This window comes from Delphinus delphis, chromosome 1, assembly GCF_949987515.2.
Source record: "Delphinus delphis chromosome 1, mDelDel1.2, whole genome shotgun sequence".
NCBI lineage: Eukaryota > Metazoa > Chordata > Mammalia > Artiodactyla > Delphinidae > Delphinus > Delphinus delphis.
The window spans coordinates 68421241-68448286 of NC_082683.1; the positions used below are offsets into that span (position 1 = coordinate 68421241).

General features: G+C 34.4%; 1 protein-coding gene and 1 non-coding gene across 5 annotated transcripts in view; one reads left to right on the plus strand and one right to left on the minus strand.

The window, feature by feature from the left end:
- The window catches only part of ADGRL4 (adhesion G protein-coupled receptor L4), a 121936-nt gene that overhangs the window by 29530 nt on the left and 65360 nt on the right, over nt 1-27046 (minus strand). For all 4 annotated transcript variants that reach the window (XM_060024124.1, XM_060024115.1, XM_060024133.1 and 1 more), the window contains 10 exons: nt 17469-17615; nt 16929-16999; nt 15804-15983; nt 15514-15697; nt 13963-14079; nt 10123-10328; nt 4387-4560; nt 2966-3169; nt 655-875; nt 459-525 (listed from right to left, as the gene is read on the minus strand). In XM_060024124.1, the coding sequence (XP_059880107.1) occupies nt 459-525; nt 655-875; nt 2966-3169; nt 4387-4560; nt 10123-10328; nt 13963-14079; nt 15514-15697; nt 15804-15983; nt 16929-16999; nt 17469-17615 (1571 nt within the window). The remainder of the gene's footprint in view (nt 1-458; nt 526-654; nt 876-2965; nt 3170-4386; nt 4561-10122; nt 10329-13962; nt 14080-15513; nt 15698-15803; nt 15984-16928; nt 17000-17468; nt 17616-27046) is intronic.
- LOC132416772 (U6 spliceosomal RNA) lies at nt 16718-16825 on the plus strand. Its single transcript, XR_009517720.1, has one exon. It is a non-coding gene; the product is annotated as a U6 spliceosomal RNA (small nuclear RNA).

The following is a 27046-nucleotide window of genomic DNA, read 5'->3' on the forward strand; positions in this document are numbered from 1 at the left end:
CTCTGATGTCGCAATTTAGTTTAAAATCACTTTCGTGATGACAGGGTACATAAGGATGATAAAACTATAAAGATGACAGTCTAATCTTCAAAGATCACTGATCATTGATAAAAGATTAAATAACGTAAACATCTGAAATGCCAGATTATCAGCTGGTTGGCACACTCTCAGTATTGAAGTATGCTGAGATACTACTGATAAGTGAAAAATGCTTTTTCTACATGTAATGCAAAAATACAGCCTCCCAAGAGGGGCAAATTAATTATAATAGCTTTGAGTTTAAAATGTATATTTCTTCTCAATAGTGATGCAATATATGTCCAGTATTAATAAATGATTTATTGTAAAGTGCTCAAAATTATTTTTCCCCTCAGAGTAATGCCTGATTGTTGAGAATTTTAAGCACCCTTAAACTGTAACTTTTTTTGAATTCTAGCCGCAATTTTATGTATACTTACAAGGATGATTAGACATGCTGGTCCTATAAAACTCCAAATAAAGTTGTTTTCTGTGCTAAGCCAACATCTGAAAAGTAAATAAGAGATAAAATCTACATATATGCTTGTACGTACTTCAACAAAGCAAAATTTTCAATGATATACAAAGCTTATTCAGAATTGCATTCCAAATATTTACGAGATCATCTTAACTTACACTTTGGTGGTGCCATAATACCTATATCCTAATGATGCTGAAAATCCAACTACCACAGCTGGGCTGAGATAGCCAAAGATATAAAAATTCTTGTGCAAAAATCCCTTGTTGTAGATGACTCCTACAACAATGAGATAGAGATGGATGCCTTCAATGCACATCCATGCAAAGGCAGCTAAAAAGAAGTAATGCAGCAGCCCGGCAATGATGGAACAGAAGAGCTAGAAAGCAAAGAAAGAAACCATAAGCAATGTGTACTTTAACATTATTGCAACATAAAATCTTGACTTTCTCCATAAATTATGCCATTTTCTATAATGCTTGGTCACATTAAAATATCCTTGTCAAGTGTCAGTTTTTTAAATTGTACCATTTCCGACTGATTTAAAAGAACTGTGCTTCATCAATGTGAAACATTCACCAGTCCTGTAATAGAACTAAGTTGCTGTTCTCGTCCAGAGATTTATACTTTTTATACACTTATATTATGTGATAAATTGTGGATTAGTCACATGATTATCTCACAGTAACTGTTATGATTTGAGTTGATTTCTGTTTTGGAGCTGCCTTTACTTTCCTTTATCTTAATCATGCTCAAAGAATGAAAATTACTGCTAATACTATGTTAAACAAAACATTATAAATAATTAAGAGAAGGCACTGAAGTTACAAAACAGACAAATGATGATATATTTTACAAAAATATCCATTATATGATCACTTGAAGTTACAAGATTATCAGGTAAATTTGAGATGGATTTCAGTTAAATATTATTTATTAGTATTGACTTCACACTTAGAACTAGAGCTAGGCTTATAAGAAATAACAAAATGTAATAATTATACACTTCTGTAGTAACAGAACTAACACAATCTATTACTGGTGGGATAACACAACATTTACATACTGCACTTAATAAAATAGAGTATAATTGAAACATAATGAGATTACCTACTAAAATATATTCGAGAGTACTATATAAGGTTGGGGATGGTGATTAAAATTTGGGAACCAATGCAGTGAGGAAGTGAGATTTGAAATACGGCCTTAAAATGGGAAGAATTTGATAGGTGAAATAGAATTGAAAATAAACACTGGTGAAATAGAATTGAAAATAAACACTGTAACGAATAGTTTTGTGGTGAGGATGATGGTGGGGTGAAGCTGAAGGAGGAATTGGGCTTTGGAGGATAGTGGGAGGTATACAGAATTGACACGTGTTATAAATACCACTGCAAAACAAACAAACAAACAAAAACATACGGAGTTTACAGTCTTCTGTAGGCTATTTAAAATAGGTGCTTTGTGGCATCTACTTCAGAAGAAAACCTTGATAACTGATGGTTAGTCTCAGTACTTGAAAGATGACTAGTAAGAATGGAAATATGGAGGCAATTTAATGTTTTGTGGCCATGTTGATGCACTTCTCTGGTCTCCAGCGGCAGGGCAGGCTGCAGCTGCTATACAGGAAAGCCACTGATATGCTCACGTTCCCTGATGGCTGCTGACAGCCATTGACTGAGCACAGCAAGACATTCCTGTTCTTGAGAGACCTGCCAGGTGACTTTGGCTGACGGTCTTCTCAAAGGACTCCTTGACAGGAAACCTGGGCTTTCCTTAGAACTGCACTGCTGTGTAAAGCGCTTCTACTCACTCATCCTTTCACCTTTCTTTCCTTCACTCAGGCTCAGGCCTGCATCTTGGTCTGATGGCTCTCCAAGTCTCTCTCTTCCCGTTTTCTCTCACAGCCATTTCGCTTAATAAATTTATATTGTTTTATCCCACTTTAGTGTCTGCTTCGAGGATGACCCAGACTAGCTCAAGATGGGAACTATTTGATAAGGCTCTAAATCAATAATGGTGGAAAATGGTTAGAAAAGTGCATTTACTAGGTTGAGCTAATTCATCATATTTCAACCTATGAACCTTAGCCACTTTTGTGTTCCGTCCCTGTCTTGAGATAAACATTTTTTCCAACTCTCTCTCTTTCCCCTCTCTCTCCCCTCTTTTTGTTTAACGCCCATGGAAAAACAAACCAAAACAAAACAAAAAACAAAATAAGGTTATTTCTTCAGTTTGTTGACAAGTTTTTGCAGTTCATCATAATGAGGGCCACTGTGGTTAACGGAATTACTAAGCAAGTTGTTCAGATATATTAGCATTATCAAACTTAGAAACACCTTAAGAACAAAGTATATCGTGTATTTGCCCCATTAAGCCCTTAATTCCAATTCATGTTTCTATGACATATATATTTAGGAAAGTAAAAACTTAGAAAATAAAAATAGAGAGTAAGGGAGATCTACATACCTTATTAGTATTTGTATTGATCCCAACAAGAAAAACAAGTTCAGCAAGGAATAGGCTACAGCAGAGATTTTTGTGAATTGTTGTCCTGGTGCTTTGAATTTCACTGAAGAACCAGAAGGTAAAAATACATATGGCAAGGCAAATCAGTGAAATAATTATTCCTAGTTGAGTGATCCTTGTAAGAATATTATAATCTTTAATACCCTAAGGGAAAATAATAATACAACTGTTAAAAGAATAACTCAGTAGCTCGTCAAAGGAACTACAACATATAATGAACTTCCCTTTTTGGTGAAACATTAAACTGTTCCTAAAATGTAAAAATACAAATGTGCATTTAGATGAGAACATTTTGTACTTTTGAAAATGTTCAACATTCAGAAAATCTGATATAAATCATGTAGCACTTTAAAAGTTCTGTAATTAGTGATTTTTTTCCCTAAGCATAGTATATATTAGTACATGGTTTAACAATGTTATCACCATCAGTTTCTTGATATTAGAAAGGCAATTCATTATTGTAATATGAAAATGGTTAATTAAAGCAGCTTTATCAGTGGTAAGAACAAGTAATTTCTATGCAGTAATTCATTTAAACACATTAAACAAAGGTATCAGAAATGCTGAATATGTAGAATAACAAAAGAGTATAGTTGCGAGACTTTGAAATTGGAAACGATGGTTTCACTCTAACCAGATGGTTTTAAGAGGCATCTTTGTTTATATAACATTCAGAAAAAAAATCATCTTTGTTACTGACATTAGGGTTAGGCAGATTTATTTAGTCATGATATGTATTTGATGGATTTTAAGTATTGTATGGAAATGAGCCTGTAATCTAAAGATTCCAATACAAGGATATAAAATAAAAACCTATATAATGTAAAAGCAAGATATTACTGATGTAAAATACATATTATGAAGCTATTCACCTTAGAAAGATTTTTCATGTTTAAAAATCTTGTGGGGTTCTACATTATTAAAACATGGTATTTGTTATGAATGTGCTAATACTTATTGACCAGGTATCAAATATTTTTAATGAATTTGTCATCAGTAAAAATAAACTTTCAATACAAAGGCAAAAGCCCTTGAAGTCCATGATACTTTAAAATGTATAAATGGTCCTTAAAAGCCACATTAAAAACTAAGTCAATGGATAGATATTTAATACACAGTCTACTAGATAGTATAGATTAGGTAAGTCTTACACTAAGAATAACCAAAGATCCAAACTAGATATGTCATAGAAGGCAGGTAAGAAAAGAAAGACTAAAAAAAAGGTAATGTTGAGATTGTATCAGTAAATTAAATATGCTATTTATACCCAAAGAAAACATATAAAAATTAAATATTCTCTTGAACGACATAAAGAAGAAGAAAAAACAGATTTATAAATATGAATTGGAAAATTGGCTTACAATAGAAGAACCAGAAGACATCAAAATTGCAAAATGTGTCAGGTGGTTACAGCTGCATGAGGTGTGGGTCTCATTTGAGTATGTCACCTCACAGCCCTCCGAAGACCAGCTGCCATTCATGGTGTCAGGTAAGTAGTTCCAAAATGCACATTGACTCCTATACTTATCTGTGGTCTGAAAAAGAGACATTTTACTGACAGGAAAAAGAGAAAAATTTATACATACGACATCGTTTTGGTTATATTTAAAATACCATTTTGCATAGCAATATAATTAAAACCATGCCTAAAAAGTAAAGCATAAAATCAATGCTAATAAGTGAATGCTACTGTTGTGTGAAAAAATTGAAGTTTATACTGCAATCATGCTATATTTTATCAATCCTGTGTCACGCATTTGTGAGAATTATTGTCAATTGAGATCATGTATGTCATTTAGAATGGTGCATGACATATCTCATTATCTTCGATAAATGTTTATTGGATGTGCACTAGATATTAGTCATTGATCCAGGTGCTAAAAATACAGCACTGAACAAAACAAAAAAATTGTTTGCGTTTTTTTTTTGTTTTTGTTTTTTGCGGTACGCGGGCCTCTCACTGCTGTGGCCTCTCCCGTTGTGGAGCACAGGCTCCGGACGCACAGGCTCAGTGGCCATGGCTCACGGGCCCAGCCGCTCCGCGGCATGTGGGATCTTCCCGGACCGGGGCACGAACCCGCGTCCCCTGCATCGGCAGGCAGACTCTCAACCACTGTGCCACCAGGGAAGCTCCGTGTTTCCGTTATTGACCTTACATTCTAATGAGGAGATAAGAAATTATTAAAATAAATAAGCTAGGGAAAGGAGAACAGAAGTAATCTGAGGAGGCTTTTCCTAGGAAATGACATTTAAGCAAATACTTCAGTTAAGTGAGAGTGTGAGTCCTAAAGACTTGGGAACAGAGGGTTCCGTACAGTTTGAATAGAAAATGGAAAACCTCTGAAGTGAGACTCAATGAAGGTCTTCCAGAAACATCTAGAAGCCAGTGCAGTTCAAGCAATGAATGAGGTAAAGGGTACTGAGTGTAAGGTCAGAGATAGACAGGGGCTGATCAAATAGACTACAGGAAGGTTGTTCAATAAATAGCAGAGTTCTCCTTATCATATATTAATATTAACTAATCATAACACAATACTTAATGCACTGTAAGTTTTAATAAGTTACTCATAGAATGCTGTATACCTATGCTTGTGTCTTGTAGAAATAAAAACTGTTTACAATTATATAACAATTTATAGTTAACTAGGTGCTTTCTTACCTACTTTGTTTAATTTGATCCTCAAAAGAGCCCTGTGAGTGGGTATTATGTTGAGAGACCAAGAGATGTCAAAAAATATATGCAAGACTAATCATTGATAAGTGGAGTAAAACAGAACCAAATGCAAATCTTCAGACAACTATTCATTAAAGAAAATACTAGTTGAGTATCAAATATAGGCACTGTGCTAGGAGCCACGGATTCTTAGTTGAAAAGATAAAGCATCTGCCCTCAAGGATGACAGAAGCCTAGATGATTTTAATACAATTAGACAGTTGCTTTAATGGCCTATATAGAAAATCCAACACTTAGATCAATAGTTGGAGCACTGGCCAATTTGATTGGAGTACGTCTAGGAAGACAGTGATTGAACTAAAACTGGAGAGATGACAAGAAATTTTTCAAAGAGGTCACGCTATGTGAAGAAAATTGAAACTCTACATCCAGTTGCCCCAAAACTGCCAGGAAAACACCCAATCCCACTCTTGTTAAAAAACAAACAAACAGATAAGCTAGAGGAGCCAGAAGGACTCTAGAATTGAGGAACTAGAGTCAGCTGAGAGTGCATCACTCAACAAACAGGGGTTAAGTGAGGGTCTGTCTACATGCTGAGCACCCACTATTGCCCACCACTGTCTTTTTATTCTCCTAATCCTTGCAGTGAGCTTCTGTCTTTAGGCATGAGACTAAAAGGTTTCTGAGAAACTAAAGGCCAAAGAGAAATGACTTTTAGGTAGTGATCTTCAGGATCTTCCAGTGCAATGGCCAGAAACTAGCCTGATGATAACTCTCTAGGGAGGCACACCACTGCCACAAGCCACCTGAACACACAATCATCTTTCAAATGTCTCATTATTAGATATGGATGGATGGCCATGAACCACTAGACCTCCGAGGACACACTCTACCATGAAAGACAAAGAACAAAAAGCCAACAAGCCAAACAGAGGAAATCATGAACATAATGTAGGGAGTAGAACACAGGTTTTTTTAAAATATAAATACTACCACAGAGAAATACTGCACCTATGAAACAAAAGTAGAGTTCAAAAAATAAGGGTGCTCTGTTATAATTAAGTATAAAGTAGAAATAAAATATGTTAGCAGGAAAAAAAAATGTAAAGGAAAACTTAAAATTAAAAAAAAAAAAAAGACCTTAGAGGCTCAGCTGGAGAGTCCAATATTTACATAAGAATAACAAGAGAAGAGACAAGAGATACTGGAGAGAAAGAAATTAGCAAAGAAATAATAATAGAAAATTCCCTAAAAATGAAGACCATACATTTTCAGACTGAACAGACTCACATAAATGCCTAGTACAATTAATAAAGAAAGATCCACACCAAGGTTCATCTTTGATTGAATCCTGAGAATAAAGATAAGATCTCAAAAGTTTGAGAGAAAGAGACAGATCACTTGCAAAGAATGTAAATTTTAAGTAAAATATTAATTGCATGCAACTTCCCCAGGTTAACCTGGAAAGCTAGAAAAAAAATGAGCAAGGTCTAGAAAATTCTGAAGAAAAAATTATTCACAATTTATAACTCTATACCATGGAATTTATCTAAGTGTATGGATAAGATAGAAATATAGTATATACTTAGCTAAAAAGGTAATGCAAGAGCTCAAAAACTTGACTTTCTGGGCACCTTTCTCAAGAGTCACTGGAGAATATGCCACCAAAATATAGAGATAAACCAAGAAAGAGGAATCGTTGGTTCAAGGAAACATTGAATCTGACACAGGAGAGAGGAGAGTTGCATGCCCAGGATGATGGTGACAGAGATGTCCAGGCTGATAGCTATACAGAAGGCAAAGGACAGACCATCCAGACAGGATCAAGTTCACAGAGGCCTAACAAGGATGTCTCCAGAACATTAATTTAGCTGATAATCTTATGCATTTGAATGTTTTATAAGGAGATTTATAGTACTATCAGAAAGTTTGGGGACTAATTAGTAATGGATAAATAGAAATCTAAGCAAGCTAAATGAAGGGAATTTACTAACACCAGGAAAATTGTTCAGCCTCATGATTCAGCTGTGTATAACGCATTGAAAACTGATTTAACCCAAAATTTGATGAAGCATGGGAGGATGAATAGTTGGGGGAGTGTGTGGATCACAGGGGAAGACATGTATAAGAAAACTAAATCCATATTTTCTATAGATGAAGGCAATAGATCATATCTATTTTTTAAAAGCTTAAAAAAATAAGAGGAGTTATTGAGTTTGGGGTGAAGGAGATAGAGGGTCAATGGAAAATGCTTTCCTATTTTGTAGGAGGCCAGAAACTTCAGCCTATTTGTTAGCTGAGACACTGGGACCAATATGGAGACATCCAGGAAAGTTGAGGTAATGGACAAAGCTTAATTTCTTGGGAGGTAGGTGCGGGAGTGATTCAGAGAATAGCATCAAGCAGGAGAGTATCTTAGCTGTGGAAGAATGGATTCTGGAGAAAAACTGTGGGTATGAAACTTTGTTCTAGTAGTTGTTACTGAGTGACCACGGGCAAGGCATTTAATCTTTCAGAGTCTCAGTATCCTCATCTGTGAAATGGAGATAACAGTACATACCTCATAGGGTTCTTGTGAGAATTAAAGTAAATAACTTAGAACAAAGCGTATTTCCATATAAGCATTATTAAAGTATTGGTTTCTATAATTATTATCATTATTATTATCTGTATTATTATAACAACTATAATTAATATTCCTCTAAAGTAATGAAGTATACACTAGTTGGTGAAGTTGCAATTATCAGGGAATCAGGAAGTGGAAGGTGTTACATATGAAATAACTTCGATTTTCCTAGAGAATAAAATGGTATCCAAATTTTATTCTGAGAGGGAAGCAATTGATTAGGTAAATGTATTGTCAGAGGAAAGAGATGAAATTTCAGAGTGGTCATTGCTTTGAATGGGAAAAGAATTTGAACAGAGAAGAAGATTAAGGACAATCGAGTTTTCTCATTAAGTATGGTGAAGAACTCTTTTGTAAATGTGTGTTTTGTTTTGTTGCTGTGTCAAACAGAGATGGGAGAAGTGGGTTGCCCTTGGCACCTCTTCAGCTGCCAAAACATTCCGCTGGTAAAAACTGTAGAAAAACCATAAGACCATGTAAAAGAACAATGTTTGTTTTCTAGTATCAAAAGGTCATTTGCATTTAGCATCTGAAAATATCTAAATTTAGTTTCCATTCTTAAAACATTTCACACCTTCTTTTTCCCTCAACAGAATGCCCACCATTGTTTAGATTTGACCTACTATTTACTTGCAATTTCTATACATTTTATTTCTCTCTACATCAGATGTCTGTCTTTACAGTGACACATTTGTACTGTATGGAAGCATATAGAGTGGCCCCTCAATATTCACAGGGGATTGATTCCAGGACCCCTGCGCATTCCGAAATCCACGGATACTCAAGTTACTTTCTTAAAATGGAGTAGTATTTGCATATAACCTATGCACATCCTTTTGTATACTTTAAATCATCTCTAGATTACTTACAAAACTCAATACAATGTAAATGCTATGTAAATAGTTGATGGGCTGCAGTAAATTCAAGTTTTGCTTTTTGGAACTTTCTGGAATTTTTTCCCTTGAATATTTTCCATTTGTGTTTGGTTGAATTCATGGATGTGGAACCTGTGGATACGGAGGGCTGACTATGTTCTTTTAATCCCCTGTTTTCCATAAACATGCAAATACAATTGCCCAGCTTCAAGGTTCTCCAAATAGAGTTTCTGAGGCACTTTAATTATGTACTAAGATTGAAATTCAATTGAAAGCCCAATAAACCATTAACTGTAAAAATACAGCAAACAATATGATTTTGAGTTTCCCCTTCACTTTTAGGTCTATAGAAACCCTAAATACTTAGTTATTTCTAATCATTTTTTTTTATTGTATAGTTTTAATTATACATGGGTTTGAAAAAAGATTTAGAATAACAATAAAAGCGTAAAGTGTTCTCAGACAATTTCTTTATGAAATATTATGAACTTCTCTATGATTTTATTTTAATCAGCACCCAAATCCCTGCAAGTATTATTTTATATGACAATTAACCAAACACCTCCCTCATTATACAAGTAACATTTATCTCTTTAATACTTTTTTATAACTTCTTCTTTGAAGGGCTGGAGACTTCCAAAATGAACAATGTACTTAAAAATAAAACTAAAATGTAGCTTAATTTCAGATAATCAAATACATAAAATTCTTTGGTATTTATTATAAAATTTAAAGAGCACTGAAAGTACAAAAATATTTTATAGAAAAATTAGTTGAAACCACTTTACTCTTTTATTTCAATTTTGAATTTGCATTTTTAAACTCAAGAACTCACATACAATTAAAGTGACACTACAAAAACATGTTCATTTCTCTGAATGCTTCACAATTATAATCAATAGTCAACAGAAACACAACTTACCTTTATGTGATTTAATGTAAATGTTATTTTTTCAAGTTCATACAATGCGGGTGGGTTTGAGCTAATTGAGACTGAAATTACTGAAGAGATGACTCTTCCCTCCTCTTCAGCTTTATCATAACTTTGAGGTTCCAATAAGATGTTGTCAGATGATGAAAATAGAGGACCAATACTCTTATAATATAAAAATGCAACTGCAACACTGCCTGTCAATCAAATAAGTGTATTCAGTGAAATTCTTAAAATAAACATAAAAATTGACCAAAGGGAGTCATACAAATTCCCAGATACTGAAATGTGGGTCATAATATATCTATGCTTACATCATCCAACCATATTAAGACATATTCTCTGACCTCTGTGACTCTGAAACTGATTGTGGACTGTAGCATTCCCTTGGCACAGACTATATTTAGGAGAAAAATAGTCCTAGATAAATTTACATCCAAGTGCTGACTAAGAACCAAGGAATAAAGTATCTTCACTTGAAAAATAAAATTTTGACTTACTACTTTGCTGGGCAAATATATGAATTAGAAAGATATTGGGAGAAAATTATCACAGATTTACAGTATTAAGAAAGTTTAGAATTGAAAGAGTTGTGAGATGCCACTGAGTTCAACCTCATGCCTACTGAAATGCTTCCTCTTTAAATTCATGACATATAGTTATGCCGACACAGCATAGGGAATTTATTGCCTTTCGAGGCAGCCATTTATCTGAACCCCTGACACTCCCCAAATGCAGCACATCAGCACATAACCAGATACTAGAAATGTTACCTGATCAGTATAGACTATCACATGCCTATTTTTCCCTTAGCCTGGACACTACACCTATTTTAACGGATCTCAAATTGCCTTGGTTTTTGAGATCATTATCAGCAGCTCATTATCACTGATATTAAGTGTGTGTGAACAACTCAACATGGACAACTATTATCTTTTAAAATTCCTGTTGTCACTTAGGTCACATTCCTTCTCTGTTGTACAGAATTACGGACAGTAAGTTGAGGAATTTATATTCAGAATTTACTCTTGGAGTTAGAAGTTCTGGTTTTAGTCATTTCTCCTACTTGTGTGTCCCTGGGTAAACTTGAGTTTTCTCATGTATAACATGATGGCAGTGATATTCCCTCCGGCTATGTACTAGGATAAGGTGGAGACCAAATGAAATTATACGAGAGAGTCTTCTATAAAATTTAAGATGCTATATTAATATGATTATTGTTATACTTATTAACTAGAAATGTTATATGTTTGCTTTAGATACTTGGACAAATTAGGAAGAACTCTATCATATTCATTTTCCCTCAAATTTGTGACACCAGCAAATAATTTGAAAAGCATAAATTAATCAAAATCATTAATACAAATGTTGATAATGTCATCAAAAACAAAGGTCTGTGATATAATGCTGGAACCATCCACATCACAATATCACACTAATAGCTAATATTCTTTGGATATGGTTATGTGAGCTAGAAGTTGCAAAAATGTGTCACTATTCACGTTTTCTATCTTAGTATAAAAAGGCACCCCAAGATACTGCTAAGAGCCTTGCTGAAATTGAGATACATTACATATTTTCCTAAACTGCCAGCCCAGAAAACTTATATCAGAAAAATAATGTTAGTATAACATGGTTGGGCTAGTGAAATTGTGATGGCTTCAGATGACAACTAGCCCAGCATTTGCTATGGACAGACCAGCGATGGAAGCAGAACCTGGAAACCTCTTAGGGGAACTTGACCTAGTCCAGCTGATGAACCAGTTCATGCAACAGCAACTTCTCAGAGGTTGTAGTAGTGGGTGGTCCAAAATCAAATGAAGCACCAAAGAGATAACATGGATTTAAAAATCTATCACTCTGATACTTTCTAAAGGAAAATATTTATTTAACATCAATTTTTGACTTTGGGTAAAAGGAGACTCATGCCACGTAGAATGGTCCAAAATCCCTTTTTAATCTTTTTCTGAATATTGATCCAGTATTTGTTCATTCTTTTTAAATCATTTGGAACCTATTTTAATTCCCATGATTTCTCACTAATTCTAGGCCTGATCTGGCTTTTAACTCTCATATCAGATCTGTACCTATTTTCAGTAAACTAGGGGTTCATTCACTAATGATAGGCACTAAAATTCAGTATATAAAAAAGATTAAAAATCCATCTGTGCCACCCTTATTTTCCTCCTAATGATACTATGCAGCTTTTAACTAATGAATGTTTTTATTAAGGAAGTTTGTCAATAAATGAATAATCACATGTAGACATTGAGTGGGTTTGATCAGTGTCTTACACTTGTCCTTATTTTGAAGATTCAACCTTGAGGAAAATAAATTTTCTCCCTCTGCTTTCTTGAGAGCTGATATTACTGTCCCTTTCAAATGTCAGTGTTTGCATGTGTGATTATGAAATGTAACAAAACTACCATACACTAAGACACGATCTCTTCGAGATATTAATTCCATGACAATTTCATCATCTGTCACTATGATAACTATTTTCAATGTCTTTATTCTCAACTTCCAAATACTACTCAAATTGTCTTTGAAAATACAACAGTTTAACACATTCTTTGGATTTGCTCCTAAATATTATGTGTGTGCTTGGTTAATTAGAATATGATGTAATGGGGTAAGAGCCATGGGTTCAATGGCAGTATGGCTTAGTTATTTTTGTTTTTTATGGCCATCTGTTTCTTACTTTTGAATAAATAATGACAAGAAAAAATGGAAAGGATAATATCAATGGATTAGAAAAAACTTCCCACATTAGCGCTGTAAAAATTTTTTTAAAAAGATGGTATTCTGAGAGGGAATGTGCAACAAGCTTTTTAACAATAAAGACAACATATTTTTTAATGAAATGATGTCTGTAAAAGTGACATATGTGTGTTATTGTATATATTTTCCGTTTGTACATATGACCACCCACAATGCTTTGTGGAAATATTATAATTCATGTTTTATAGTTAATATATTTGACCTATATGTGAACAGCACCAATTCTATTATCAGCAGAATTTTTTTTTTCTAAGTGCATTGCACTACGAGAGCAGATAAATGGTTAAATTAAAATAGCAGCTGCTAGTTTGCCTGTGGTTAGGTGACAAGGGAAAGCTGGTCAGGGCTGATTTCTTTGTTACCTCCTTCTCTTCAAGTCTTAGTTCTGTATTATCTGTTGATGTACATAGAGACAAACCCGTTAACTTCTTGTGCCTTAGTTCCATTATCCATAAAATGAGGCCATTAGGTTAGATAACCGTAAAGTCACTTGCTAGTACTAGCATTCTCTGGTCCCATTTCTTAAGAAATCCTGCCTTTAGTTTAGCTGAAGAGTTTAGTGTACAAAAACTAAGAAATGAGTGGAAGAGTAATCCATGCTTAAACAATAACTTTCTACCTTTTTGAACACTACCTCTATTCATCTTCCTCATACAATCCCAAATTCAGTCTTACAAGGAGGAATATGAAGGATTACTGAAGAAGAAATATTAGAAGAACTCTATGAAAATTATAGCATCTGACTGCTGCAAAATTAGGAATAAAATCACAGTTCCTTTGTATATTTCCACTGGGATCTTAACATTATTAGACAGTTACAGAGTTGGAGGATCGAGGACAAGAAGGATCTAGGTATCATCAGCTAAAATTCTACCCAGGTATTTTTATCATAATGAAAATCTCAAATATAAATACGGAAATTCTGTGTATAAACATAAAATATTTTTCTATAGAAAACCACACAAGTTATATGCACATATGATACAATCAAATGTATGGTATTTATTGCAAAACATTGAAATATTGTATATAAGATTGTCAAAGTCCTACCATTTGAATGATATGCAGCTTTTCTATTTGGAAATATCTTTATATTATCTCCGTCCATATTCATATGGGGATGAATATGCTTCATGTGATATGAATCAAAAAAGAAAACTTTGAGAGCTGAAACAAAATCATGAAAATAATAAATTCTCTGAAATTAGTTTAATCAATGTATTTATTTAGTTAGAGACAATTTCATCCATCATTGTTATATTTCAACTTCTTAATTACAGCAGGTAGAATGAACATATTCTGAACATGATGTTTGGACATTATAATTTATATTTAAAAATCTGATTCAAGTTTATTTGTTTGATTTCACTATAGCATTCATGGTTTAATTCTAACTTTATTGAATAAAATAAAAGAAAATATATATGTACACAAAGAAGCTATAAATCATAATTACTAAAGCAGACAAGCAATTACAATGTATTAGAGGATGATATCTACAATATAATTTATTATATACAGAGTGATTGACTTAAATTCTTGAGTAATAATTTCCTTAACTGGTGCATTTTCACCTTTTTCATGCAGGAACATCATAGAAATTTAGGCTCCTATATAGGGTCACAATGCTTGCTACCTTAATTTTGAGTAACTGGTGAATCCCGATGAGTTAATGATTTTTGTATATCTATAGGTGCACAGCAGGATAATAACCAGAAATATAATAGGGGTGTATATGCAATGATTACTGCAGAAAGTGTACTTTGTTTCCTCAGAACAACTTTACAGGCAGCCTCAATTTGATCCAGATTCTTAATGTGTTAAGTATGAGATTTCATAAAGCAGGAAACATTCCAATTTGCTATGCTAATTACTTTATATTATCGAAAGGCAAAGGATTCCTAATGAGAAATTTAAATATACTACATTCAGGACAAAGATATACGCCCAAAGGATTTCAACGTTAAAAATAAACATCTTCAACGTTCAACATTAGAAAAACAGGGAATGGTTACATAAAATATGATCTATCCATAGACTATTGCAGAGACACTAAAAATTATGCTCATGGTATGGTTTTAGAAGTCAGGATGGTATAATCTTTATGGGGCAGGGAGTGGCTGCCGGGGGATGAGGGGTCTTCTGGGGTGCTGTTTATACAGACATGTTCACTTTGTGAAAATTTGTCAAGTTATATTCATTTGACATATGCAGTTTTCTGTCTGTTATACTTCAAAAAAAATTAAACTTAAAAAAATGAAATATACTACATCCAGAAAATCTGTCTGTACTATGATCGGTCAAGACAGACCCTACCAAGTCATGAGATGACAAGGGAGTAATGGTCTCTGAGCATTTAAATGCTAAACAGTTCAGAGATAGAGAAAGGTGGAGGCTATAAGTAGATGGCAAATCTTAGGCACTCATCCTTTTTATTCACACTTCATTCATAACTACTCTTGTGATATGCATCACCATTCATGTCTACATTGATAAAACAACTGCCAGTTTAATTAGCAATATTTTAAAGACTTTTCTTCTCTTTTGAGAGTGGCTTGTTTGGAAAACTCGATTGCTTTGAAATTGACCTTGGCTTCTTACCTATATCACTTGAATTAGTATCAAACTGAGTGGTCTTTTGAAAGTTCTGAGATAGCCTTAAGGTAGCTTGCTCCACAGCATGTATCAATTTTGTAAGATGAGTTCTTCTATGGTTTGTAGACAACTTGTCCCAAACTATAAATGTATCCTTTTGAACAAAATTATTCACAGTTTTTACAAATTCCTGTTGAAAAAAAGTGTATCTTTTAAAAATGTTGGACTTTTACATTAATCACAAATGTAAGGAAAATTTTAAGCCTCAATTATGAGTTAAAGCTCAACATACTTACAGTAAGAGTTGAATTAGAAAGAGTGTCCTTGGCCGAATTCGTGCTATTCATATAACCCAGTAATGGGGATGATTCAGCTAATATTTCTATATATGTAATTATATCCGTTGGTGAAAGATCTTTCACAGAATTTCTATAGACTTCTTGTAGCAAAGCCACAGGTTCTTCTATGTGCCTAATCTGAACAAAAATGAGCCCAGAGAAAGGAAACCAGTTTAAAGCACTACTAGATCTTTTTAAGAATAAATGTTGCATGATAAATATGGTCTGAGTTTTTTTTTTTCTCTTATACATTAATAAGTTATCAGATTACACCTAAACCATAATACAAAGCAATGAAACCTGAAATTATTTACAAAGGATTAGCAAATAGCTTAAAAGGCATAGAATTTACTTCAGAAAGGCAATACATGTTTGAATTTATCATTTTAAAGTTAATTAAAATAAATTATAACTAATTTGAATTAGATTTTAATTAACCAGAGAAATTTTTTTACATGATAAAATGGCAATTTGCTTTTACCTCATTGTTAATGAGTCATGTGAGACTCACACTTCTAATCTCAGGACAGTAATTTTATGAATGTCCTACTTTGTTTACTCTTTAAAATAGTATTTACTTTGGTGTACAAAATCTAGTTGCATTCAGCTACGCCTCCTTAGAATTTGAAAATGGCCTGGGGTCAAAGTGTGTTTTTACTATTTTATCCATCCAATTTCTTTACATGTTGAAAATAACTTTCCAGTCTACCGAATAGTGAAAAAGTAAATTAAATTAAATATGTAAGTCTTCTTCACTACTTTGGGGATTTTCAAATTAATCCTATCAAGTACTTAGATCTCTATATGTAAACAGTTTCAACTCTACATGAAGACCAACTGCTTGTTACTCTTTTAAAAAAAGTGACTTTGGAGTGCTCACTTCGGCAGCACATATACTAAAAATTGGAACAATACAGAGAAGATTAGCATGGCCCCTGCGCAAGGATGACACGCAAATTCGTGAAGCGTTCCATATTTTATAAAAAAATAAAAGAAAAAATAAAAGAAGTGACTTTGGAAAGAATTAAACTGAAACCAAAATGTCAAAATAGAACATATTTTTAATTCAATACCTTTACTCACTTTTGTTAAAGTTTTATTAATATTCGCCGCAATACAGATATTATCTAAATGGCAGTCTGGATTCACAATTTCTGTAGAAAAAAAGATTATATATTAAGTCTTAAAAAATATTTTTCCTAAGATAATTATATTGATTCCAGTGATTTTGCTCACTTATTTAGACATTAAAAACATTCTTATCATTTGAGTTTCATTTTTATTTTATTCATGAAAATTCATTTATTTAAAATTTTTTCATTATTCATTATTTTAAAATTTTATTCATAATAAAAATTCATTTATTTTTATCCATTAAAATGCAATATTTTATGGAAAATAGAATATTGTAGTTGCCCTAAGGAAACAGGGTATGGTAATTACATAAAACATGTGGTCTACATCTTCCATTAAATAAAACTGTAACTTTTCTTATTCCATTTTATAGGTAAAGGAATACTAGCATGTTTCTTGGAAGATATAGCTCTTTGATACTTCACAACCGTGTAGTACATATTTTATATGGTGCTTTGATAATACATAAAATATAATAATATAATTTACCTTGGCAATAAGTGCCATCATTAGGTGTGAACTGTGAGTTTCCTGTGGATGTATAACCTTCCTTGCAGGAGCAGTAATATCCACCATCCACATTTTCACACATTGAATGATCTACACAGGCAGATGATTCATTGCATTCATCTATATCTGGGAATATTTGAAAAATTAAAATTTTAATTTAGTGCTCATATAGTTGCTACCTTGTTGATAATAGTATTACATAGAGTTAGTGATTTCATATCGAATTTTACAAGATAGCAAGAAAAATTCCATCATTTGGAAAATGACAGAGCAAACTTAGCTGCATATATATATATATTTTTTTTTTTGTGGTACGCAGGCCTCTCACTGTTGTGACCTCTCCCGTTGCGGAGCACAGGCTCCAGACGCGCAGGCTCAGTGGTCATGGCTCACGGGCCCAGCTGCTCTGCAGCATATGGGATCCTCCCGGACCGGGGCATGAACCTGTGTCCCCTGCATCGGCAGACGGACTCTCAACCACTGCGCCACCAGGGAAGCCCTGCATATATATTTTTAACTTTGATTTGGTCAATCCATTTTGACAATATATTGAAAATGTTATTCATAGACCAACGCTTGAATTGTTTTCTAAATAGCTTGATTCATCAACAAAGTCATTAGAGTAATTTCAATCACTGATGATGTAATATTTATTCCTAGTTAAAGATCTAATTTTAAAAATACATTTAGAATTCTTTGTTTTCTAGTATTAAATTAAACTGATTGTAACAACTCAGTTTAGAGTAATCTGCAGGGCAAAAAGGAGTAGCCCATTTTCTTTCCAAAGCCTCATTTTTCCATATAAGTAAACCTAAAAATTAAGATGTAGCAGAATGTATGATTCAACTCCCTTAAAATTTTACCAGAACTTATTACTTTTGTTCAGGTTATATTTTACTATGATTCTTAATACATGGTCGTCAAAGGTAAAGTAACAAACTGTACAGAATTAAGTCTTAGATTTTCAGTAGCTATATATCAAAGCTACAATAAAAATGGTAAGTTATAAGCTCACATAATTTATATTCTTAATTTAAAATTTTACATACTATAATGAATAGTGAAATATGTCTTAAGTTATAAATACAGAATAAATACTCTGCCAGTAGGCAGAGTTCCAATAGGGAATGATTCCAAGGAACTGAAGAGTCCAGATCATTACCTTAAACTAATGTAAAGATTTTTGTGCTCCTAGCCTAGCTCTGACATCTTAGAGCTTCTCTATGTTAGATTAATGCATTAATCTGTAATCTTGCATATACAATTCAATTTTTTAAAGACTCATAGAGTGGCACAATCCTGTTTGCCATAATAAGGGGGAGTAATCAAAGTCCAATTAAAATGTCATCTAGCGAGCTATCTGAAATGTAGCTGATCCTCATTTCTCATTTTAAAAATGCAATAATGGCACAAAAAAAAAAAAACCACACACACACAAAAAAAACATTAAACCTCACACCACCAGAAGCTGGAACTGACAGTAAGTCTCCTGCCAGTTCTTGAAGAAATTTCCATTAGCTAAGAAGGTGAGGGTACTGGACTTAGAAAGACTATTAACTCCCTGAAAAAGAGGTAGAAAACCCCTTGTTCTTCTGCCAAGTCTTCATAGTCACGATCTGTACTGCCTAGAAGTCCAAATTCTCTACTTTTAAATAAACAAATGCTGCCCTAGCACCCTCACCCTCTTCCTTGAATTTCTATATATATGTGTTCATAAACTGCCACTTCAACAAAAAAAAGGACAGAAATAAAGGAGGAGGTGATAGCAGGTTGGCTCTTGGGATCTGGAGAATCATTAGCAAAATCATTCCAGGTTGGGCTGAAGTAAAGAAGTCAGGTGGGAGGGCAGACTAGAATTATTATTTTTCATGAGATCAATGAAGTGAGAAAAAAATATGAGAAAGCAAAAGACTAGTCTTTTGTGGAGCAGCATTGAAGAAGTCATTTGTGCAGTACCCAAATGTGGATAATACCCCAGTGAAGGTGTGAAGAGATCCATGAAGTATCATAAATAGAAAAACTTATTTCATGGGAAAGAAAGCTGTGTTCTCTGAATACCCCTACTTCATATTTTCGGATACCTTCTATGGCTAACTGAAAATGAAGCGTTGATTTCTCCCAATTTCAAAAGTGCAACTTTTCTTGGGAACTTTGTCCTAAGCCCAATCTCTCAGCAACATACTGATCTTAGCTTTACAAACTCCATTTGCGTCCTCCCTCGTGCACTTTGGACACAGATGTACACAGTCTTGGTGTTCTTGACGGTTTCAGCTTTCCCCTGTGCATCCTCCATACCCTGAGGTCATTATGTTGGGGTCTCTCCTCTGGTTCCAGCCCTCCCAGCACCCGCTCAGCTGTCTGCTATCCCAGCACGTCAGCTTTGGACCAACTAGGGTATTTCAGCTTCTGAATTCACCAAGTGACAGAATGTTAATCTGTAAAAATAATGAGTTCATACTCTGGGAAATAAACATTTGAGATTAAGATTATGCAAATTTTTATATTCTGACTCCAAATATTCTAAAAGAATATCAATCACCCTACCAAAGTAATGTTTTTCAAACCTCAATCATCCTTAATGAAAGACATGTTTTCTAAATTGTTTATACTTTCCTTGTTTACATTATTGCTTCTCTAACTTTTTACTAAAATGTAGACATGAGGTTTGCTGAATTTGATATCCTTCTCAATTTTGGCCTCAGTATTAGAACTTACTGAGTTTAACCTAGTAACAGGTACAGAGTGTGTGACCACCACAACTGGCTGTGTGTCAGGGTAGTCAAAGAGCTTCCACTATCCTTAGCATATCACTCTATGCCTCCTTGCTACCTAGTAATATAAAGACATTCATAAAATACTGAAAGAGTATCCCAGGCCCAAAAGGGATGAAACTGGCTTAGCCAAAATGAATGTGACCGCCATTTTACATTGAGATCCATACTAACATCTCTTGCAATTTCTTGTAGGGCCTAATTAAATCTAATAAAACCACTATGTATCCTCCTTCCTACAGGCAAAGGCCCTGTAGAAGACCTTAATTCAAATCTTGATTCTAATACTCATTAGCTCTGTGACCTTGGGTAGTATTATAAAAATACTCTTAACTCAGAAGAGTTCTTTTTCATAACCAATGAGGAAATGTATGTAAAGGTGTTTGGAGGGATGCCTAAGATATAGTAGGTACCTGATATTGTAATTGGGAATCAGGTCCAGTGATTCTACTCATATTGTGTGTTTTCTTAATAGCAGGAGCCCTGTGAGTATGTAGATTTGGAGAAAACACATTGATAATGAGTGTCTCATTAAATTGCCATGTTTTGGTACTCCTAGAGCTGTAAAAGAGAAAAAGAACCCCTTCTCCCATTTTCATGAAAGCTAAATTGCTGCTGTATAATTATTTCAGTCAGGCTACAATTGACAAACTATATTTAATAACTGATCCACTTTTTCCACTACCAACCTAACACTCAACACTAATAACTCGATTTTGCTAAATATAAGTACATCATAACACACATTTCCTTGTTTTGCATGTCAAAAAATTCATTAGCTACTTTTTCATTAATAAGGTTATGCTTGTTTTTCATGTCTACAATGAGCCAACACAGCAGTATTTTATCATAATCTTCTTTCAAAACATGATCATATGATTGTTTTGATTTTTATAATTTTTATGTTTCACCAATAACTGAATTTTCTAATGTTGTTTAACTGATACACTGAAAAGAAAAGATACAAGGTAGTGGAAGCAATTTGCAAAAACAAAATTGAATGTTAATATTATTCAAAGCCAGAAAAAAAATCTGTATTTATCAGGGTACCTAAGGCAATAGGACATAAAAAATTACAAGTAGTGAAAACTGCTCTTAAGCACACAGAAAAGTGAAGAAGTTCTTGGGTTCTACTCATTTGGTTTTGGGAGAGTCACTTTACCACTGGATGCCTCAGTTTCCCTACTTGTGAAATGTGAGTCTAGAACAAGGTCTCTTGGGAGCTGGGCACCAGACGTTCTGTTTTACTCTGATTCCAAGGAGAAGGAAAATAGGCAGGATGCTAAATCTCACTCAAAGCCTTCTGCAATGAAATTACCTCATCCATGGAAAATAGTATTTGAATATAGACTAAAGATATAGAATTTTGCTAGGGTCATTTCTTGCCCTGTACTGGAGTTTTTCATTATGTTTTGTTCATATTTTCTGTTTCTTCCTCGTTCAGTCTTGGAAGCTTATACCTTTCTAAGAATTTGTCCATTTCTTCCACGTTGTCCATTTTGTTGTCATAGAGTTGCTTGTAGTAGTCTCTTAGGATGCTATGTATTTCTGTGGTGTCTGTTGTGACTTCTTTTTCATTTCTAATTTTATTGAGTCCTCTCCCTCTTTTTACTGATGAGTCTGGCTAATGGTTTATCAATTTTGTTTATCTTCTCAAAGAACCAGCTTTTAGTTTTATTGATCTTTGCTATTGTTTTCTTTGTTTCTATTTCATTTATTTCTGTTCTGATCATTATGATTTCTTTCCTTCTGCTAACTTTGGGTTTTTGTTTTCTTCTTTCTCTAGTTCCTTTAGGTGTAAGGGTAGATTGTATACTTGAGATTTTTCTTGTATCTTGAGGTAGGCTTAGTTATAAACTTCCCTCTTAGAACTGCTTTTGCTGCATCCCATAGGTTTTGGATCATCGTGTTTTCATTGTCATTTGTCTCTAGGTATTTTTTGATTTCCTTTTTGATTTCTTCAGTGATCTCTTGCTTATTTAGTAACGTATTGTTTAGCCTCCACGTGTTTGTGTTTTTCACATTTTTTTCCCTGTAATTGATTTCTAATCTCATAATGTTGTGGTCAGAAAAGATGCTTGATATGATTTCAATTTTCTTAAATTTACTGAGGCTTGATTTGTGACCCAAGATGTGATCTATCCTGGAGAATGTTCTGTGCGCACTTGAGAAGAAAGTGTAATCTGCTGTTTTTTGGATGGAATGTCCTATAAATATCAATTAAATCTACCTGGTCTATTGTGTCACTTAAAGCTTTGTTTCCTTATTTATTTTCATTTTGGATGATCTGTCCATTGGTGTAAGTGAGGTGTTAAAGTCTCCCACTATTATTGTGTTACTGTCGATTTCCTCTTTTAGAGCTGTTAGCACTTGCCTTATGTATTGAGGTGCTCCTATGTTGGGTGCATATATATTTATAATTGTTATATCTTCTTCTTGGATTGATCCCTTGATCATTATGTAGTGTCCTTCCTTGTCTCTTGTAACATTCTTTATTTTAAGTCTATTTTATCTGATATGCATATAGCTACTCCAGCTTTCTTTTGATTTCCATTTGCACGGAATATCTTTTTCCATCCCCTCACTTTCAGTCTGTATGTGTCCCTAGGTCTGAAGTGGGTCTCTTGTAGACAGCATATATATGGGTCTTGTTTCTGTATCCATTCAGCAAGCCTGTGTCTTTTGATTGGAGCATTTAATCTATTCATGTTTAAGGTAATTATTGACATGTATGTTCCTATGACCATTTTCTTAATTGTTTTGAGTTTGTTTTTGTCGGTCCTTTTCTTCTCTTGTGTTTCCCACTTAGAGAATTTCGCTTAGCATTTGTTGTAGAGCTGGTTTGGTGGTGCTGAATTCTCTTAGTTTTTGCTTGTCTGTAAAGCTTTGATTTCTCCATCGAATCTGAATGAGTTCTTTTCAGGGTAGAGTAATCTTGGTTGTAGGTTCTTCCCTTTCATCACTTTAAGTATATCATGCCACTCCCTTCTGGCTTGTAGAGTTTCTGCTGAGAAATCAGCTGTTAACCTTATGGGAGTTCCCTTGTATGTTATTTGTCATTTTTTCCCTTGCTGCTTTCAATAATTTTTCTTTGCTTTTCATTTTTGCCAATTTGATTACTATGTGTCTCGGTGTGTTTCTCCTTGGGTTTATCCTGTATGGGACTTGCTGCGCTTCCTGGACTTGTGTGGCCATTTCCTTTCTCATGTTAGGGAAGTTTTCAACTATAATCTCATCAAATATTTTCTCTGGTCCTTTCTCTCTCTCTTCTCCTTCTGGGACCTCTATAATGCGAATGTTGCTGCATTTAACGTTGTCCTAGAGGTCTCTTAGGCTGTCTTCATTTCTTTTAATTCTTTTTTCTTTATTCTGTTCCACAGCAGTGAATTCCACCATTCTGTCTTCCAAGTCACTTATCCGTTCTTCTGCCTCAGTTATTCTGCTATTGATTCCTCCTAGTGTAGTTTTCATTTCAGTTATTGTATTGTTTATCTCTGTTTGTTTGTTCTTTAATTCTTCTACGTCTTTGTTAAACATTTCTTGCATCTTCTCGATATTTGCCTCCATTCTTTTTCTAAGGTCCTGGATCATCTTCACTATCATTCTGAATTCTTTTTCTGGACGGTTGCCTATCTTCACTTCATTTAGTTGTTTTTCTGGGGTTTTATCGTGTTCCTTCAACTGGTATATAGCCCTCTGCCTTTTCATCTTGTCTATCTTTCTGTGAATGTGGTTTTTGTTCCACAGGCTGCAGGATTGTAGTTCTTCTTGCTTCTTCTGTTTGCCCTCTGCTGGATGAGGCTATGTAAGAGGCTTGATAGGAGGGACTGGTGGTGGGTAGAGCTGACTGTTTCTCTGGTGGGCAGAGCTCAGTAAAACTTTAATCCACTTGACTGTTGATGGGTGGGGCTGGGTTCCCTCCCTGTTGGTTGTTTGGCCTAAGGCAACCCAAAACTGGAGCCTACCTGGGCTCTTGTTGGGGTTAATGACAGACTCTGGGAGGGCTCATGCCAAGGAGTACTTCCCAGAACTTCTGCTGCCAGTGTCCTTGTCCCCACGGTGAGCCACAGCCACATTCTGCTTCTGCAGAAGACTCTCCAAAACTAGCAGGTAGGCCTGGTTCAGTCTCTCCTGGGGTCACTGCTCCTTCCCCTGGGTCCCGATGCACACACTACTTTGTGTGTGCCCTCCAAGAGTGGAGTCTCTGTTTCCCCCAGTCCTGTCAAAGTCCTGCAATCAATTCCCACTAGGCTTCAAAGTCTGATTCTCTAGGAATTCCTCCTCCCGTTGCCAGACCTCCGGGTTGGGAAGCCTGGCGTGGGGCTCAGAACCTTCATTCCAGTGGGTGGACTTCTGTGGTATAAGTGTTCGCCAGTCTGTGAGACACCCACCCACCAGTTATGGGATTTGATTTTACTGTGATTGTGCCCCTCCTACCATCTCATTGTGGCTTCTCCTTTGTGTTTGGATGTGGGGTATCTTTTTTGGTGAGTTCCAGTGTCTTCCTGTCGATGATTGTCCAGCAGCTAGTTGTGATTCTGGTGTTCTCGCAAGAGGGAGTGAGAGCACATCCTTCTACTCCGCCATCTTGGTTCCTCCTCATTATGTTTTTATAGAGGTTCTTAATGACTATAATTACCAGACATGTCAAATTTAAGGATCAGCTAAACTTTCAAATCAGAAACAATATACTACAAGGTGATACACTAATGTAAAAAGGAAATAGAATTATGGTTCTCTGTTCAAATTCCCTGAGGATTATCACAGTGCACAAGGAAAATTACTAAAGTACTGGGGAAAAAAAAGGAAAAGAAATAGCTGTTCTGCTTCTTAAAAAAGTTTAATCTTTAAGGAAAACAAAACTGGTGAGAAATAACAATTTTCCAGAGAATGACTTTTTTCACCAAATAATCCATCAAACAAAACAGGTGGAAATTGAAGGACTCAATATTGGGTATTGGGTTTTAATCTAAGTTATTGTTTACTGATTACTTAAAATAGCTAAAAGGGGAATTAGCAAAAATGCAGGGCCCTTCCACAGTAACTCAATAATAATCGAGTACTGGGAGAAAGAGTCTTATATTACAAATATATTACAACCCCATAAAATGTTGGCTTTCAATTATCTTTGTGTGTGTGTTTTCTCTCTATCTGTGATTAATTTTTTTCTAAACAGGAATTCTTTACTTTCAAGGAATACAGAGAGGGAAATATATATCCCTTTGTGAACTGAGGCATATTAAAAGTAAACATTATCAGATGAAAAGACAGATGTCTTCTAGAGACAAGAGGGAATGGAGAGCACAGTTAAATTTGTATTAAATTCCAGTGATTAAGATGTCATAAGTTGCATTTCTTCATTAACTAGAACTTTTCTAATAAAGCTTATACAGGTACATATTTCGAACTTATCTACTATAGATAAAATAGGCACACATTATATAACATTCTAAAACTAGAGACAAGAGTTTAGGTTTGAGAAGAACAAAGAGTGGGGTACTAGGTTTTCTGGGAAAATTCTAATTTCTTGCATATATTGTAATGTTATAATCCAATAAAAAATTTTGCTGCAAACAATAAAGACAAAATTATAATTCAACAGAAATAGCATTATTTTCTCATATTTTAAATCATTTATGCCCTTGCAAAGTTGATCCACTGCATTTGCATGATCCAGATTCATGTGAGATTTAAATGGCCACCCATTTAAGACTCCTGTGGAAATACCAATGGCTTTCTAGATACAAGACTGTGATTCTAATCTTCCCTTTACCCTAAATGTGTGAATCTGGAATAGCTCTTCACTTCCCTTGGCTATAATATGAGAATAAAATCTACCTGGTTTATGTAGCAGAGAAAATGCTATGAACCATAAGTACATAAGACAGGATAATTTCTTTGATACAGACATTTCACTGATAAATTCTCTTTGAACATTATCTCCTGACTATCATGTGTGTTAATGATAACATTGACAGATTTCTCCTTAACTCACTGATGAGAACCTCACTAGAAGCTCATCAAAGGCTTTAGGGTGATCTATATTGATTTAGACATCTCTCATTCATCTAACTATGGAAAGTAGAAGCAGCACCTTACTCCTGCCCATGTTGCATGTACAGTCCTGAGTTCAAGTCTCATATCTACCCCTGGTTATGTAATTAACTCTCAGGGCCTTGGTTCATCTGTTAATTTTGTAGATTATTATCAATCATAATTATACTAGCTGTTGGTAAACTGGACAGTTTCTTAGAAACCATGATTAAGATGATTCATAATTTATTTTCAAAGTTAAAGTCTTTGGCTCCAGAGAATTTGTCTCTGAAATTTCTATGCAATTATTTTTTTCTCAGACTATAGGATCTGATAAATCAAGTGTGTGACCAAAATACAACAGAAGGACATTAAAAAAAAATCTAGATACTCTCTTCAGACTCACAATATTTCACTTAGGGATTGAATTGAAATTAATAACCCTCCAGAAGACATTTTAGTGAATCTGAGATGATTTTCTAAATAGGACTATAGTGTTTAGAAAAACAGAATGCAGATTTTATGTGTGACAAACTTTCGGCAGGCAGCAGTAAAAGCACTAGGACAATTTTTTCACAAGTAATGCTTTCCTGAGCACCTTCTAGAAAAATGTAGGGCCCATCTCAGAGTTCATATTTATATAAGCATCAATATCTGGTGATACCAATGATAATTTTCTAGAGTTAATATATTACTTTAAAGTGTAAACATTTATTGTGTTGTTTGCCACCATGCTAGATTTCATAACTTCAC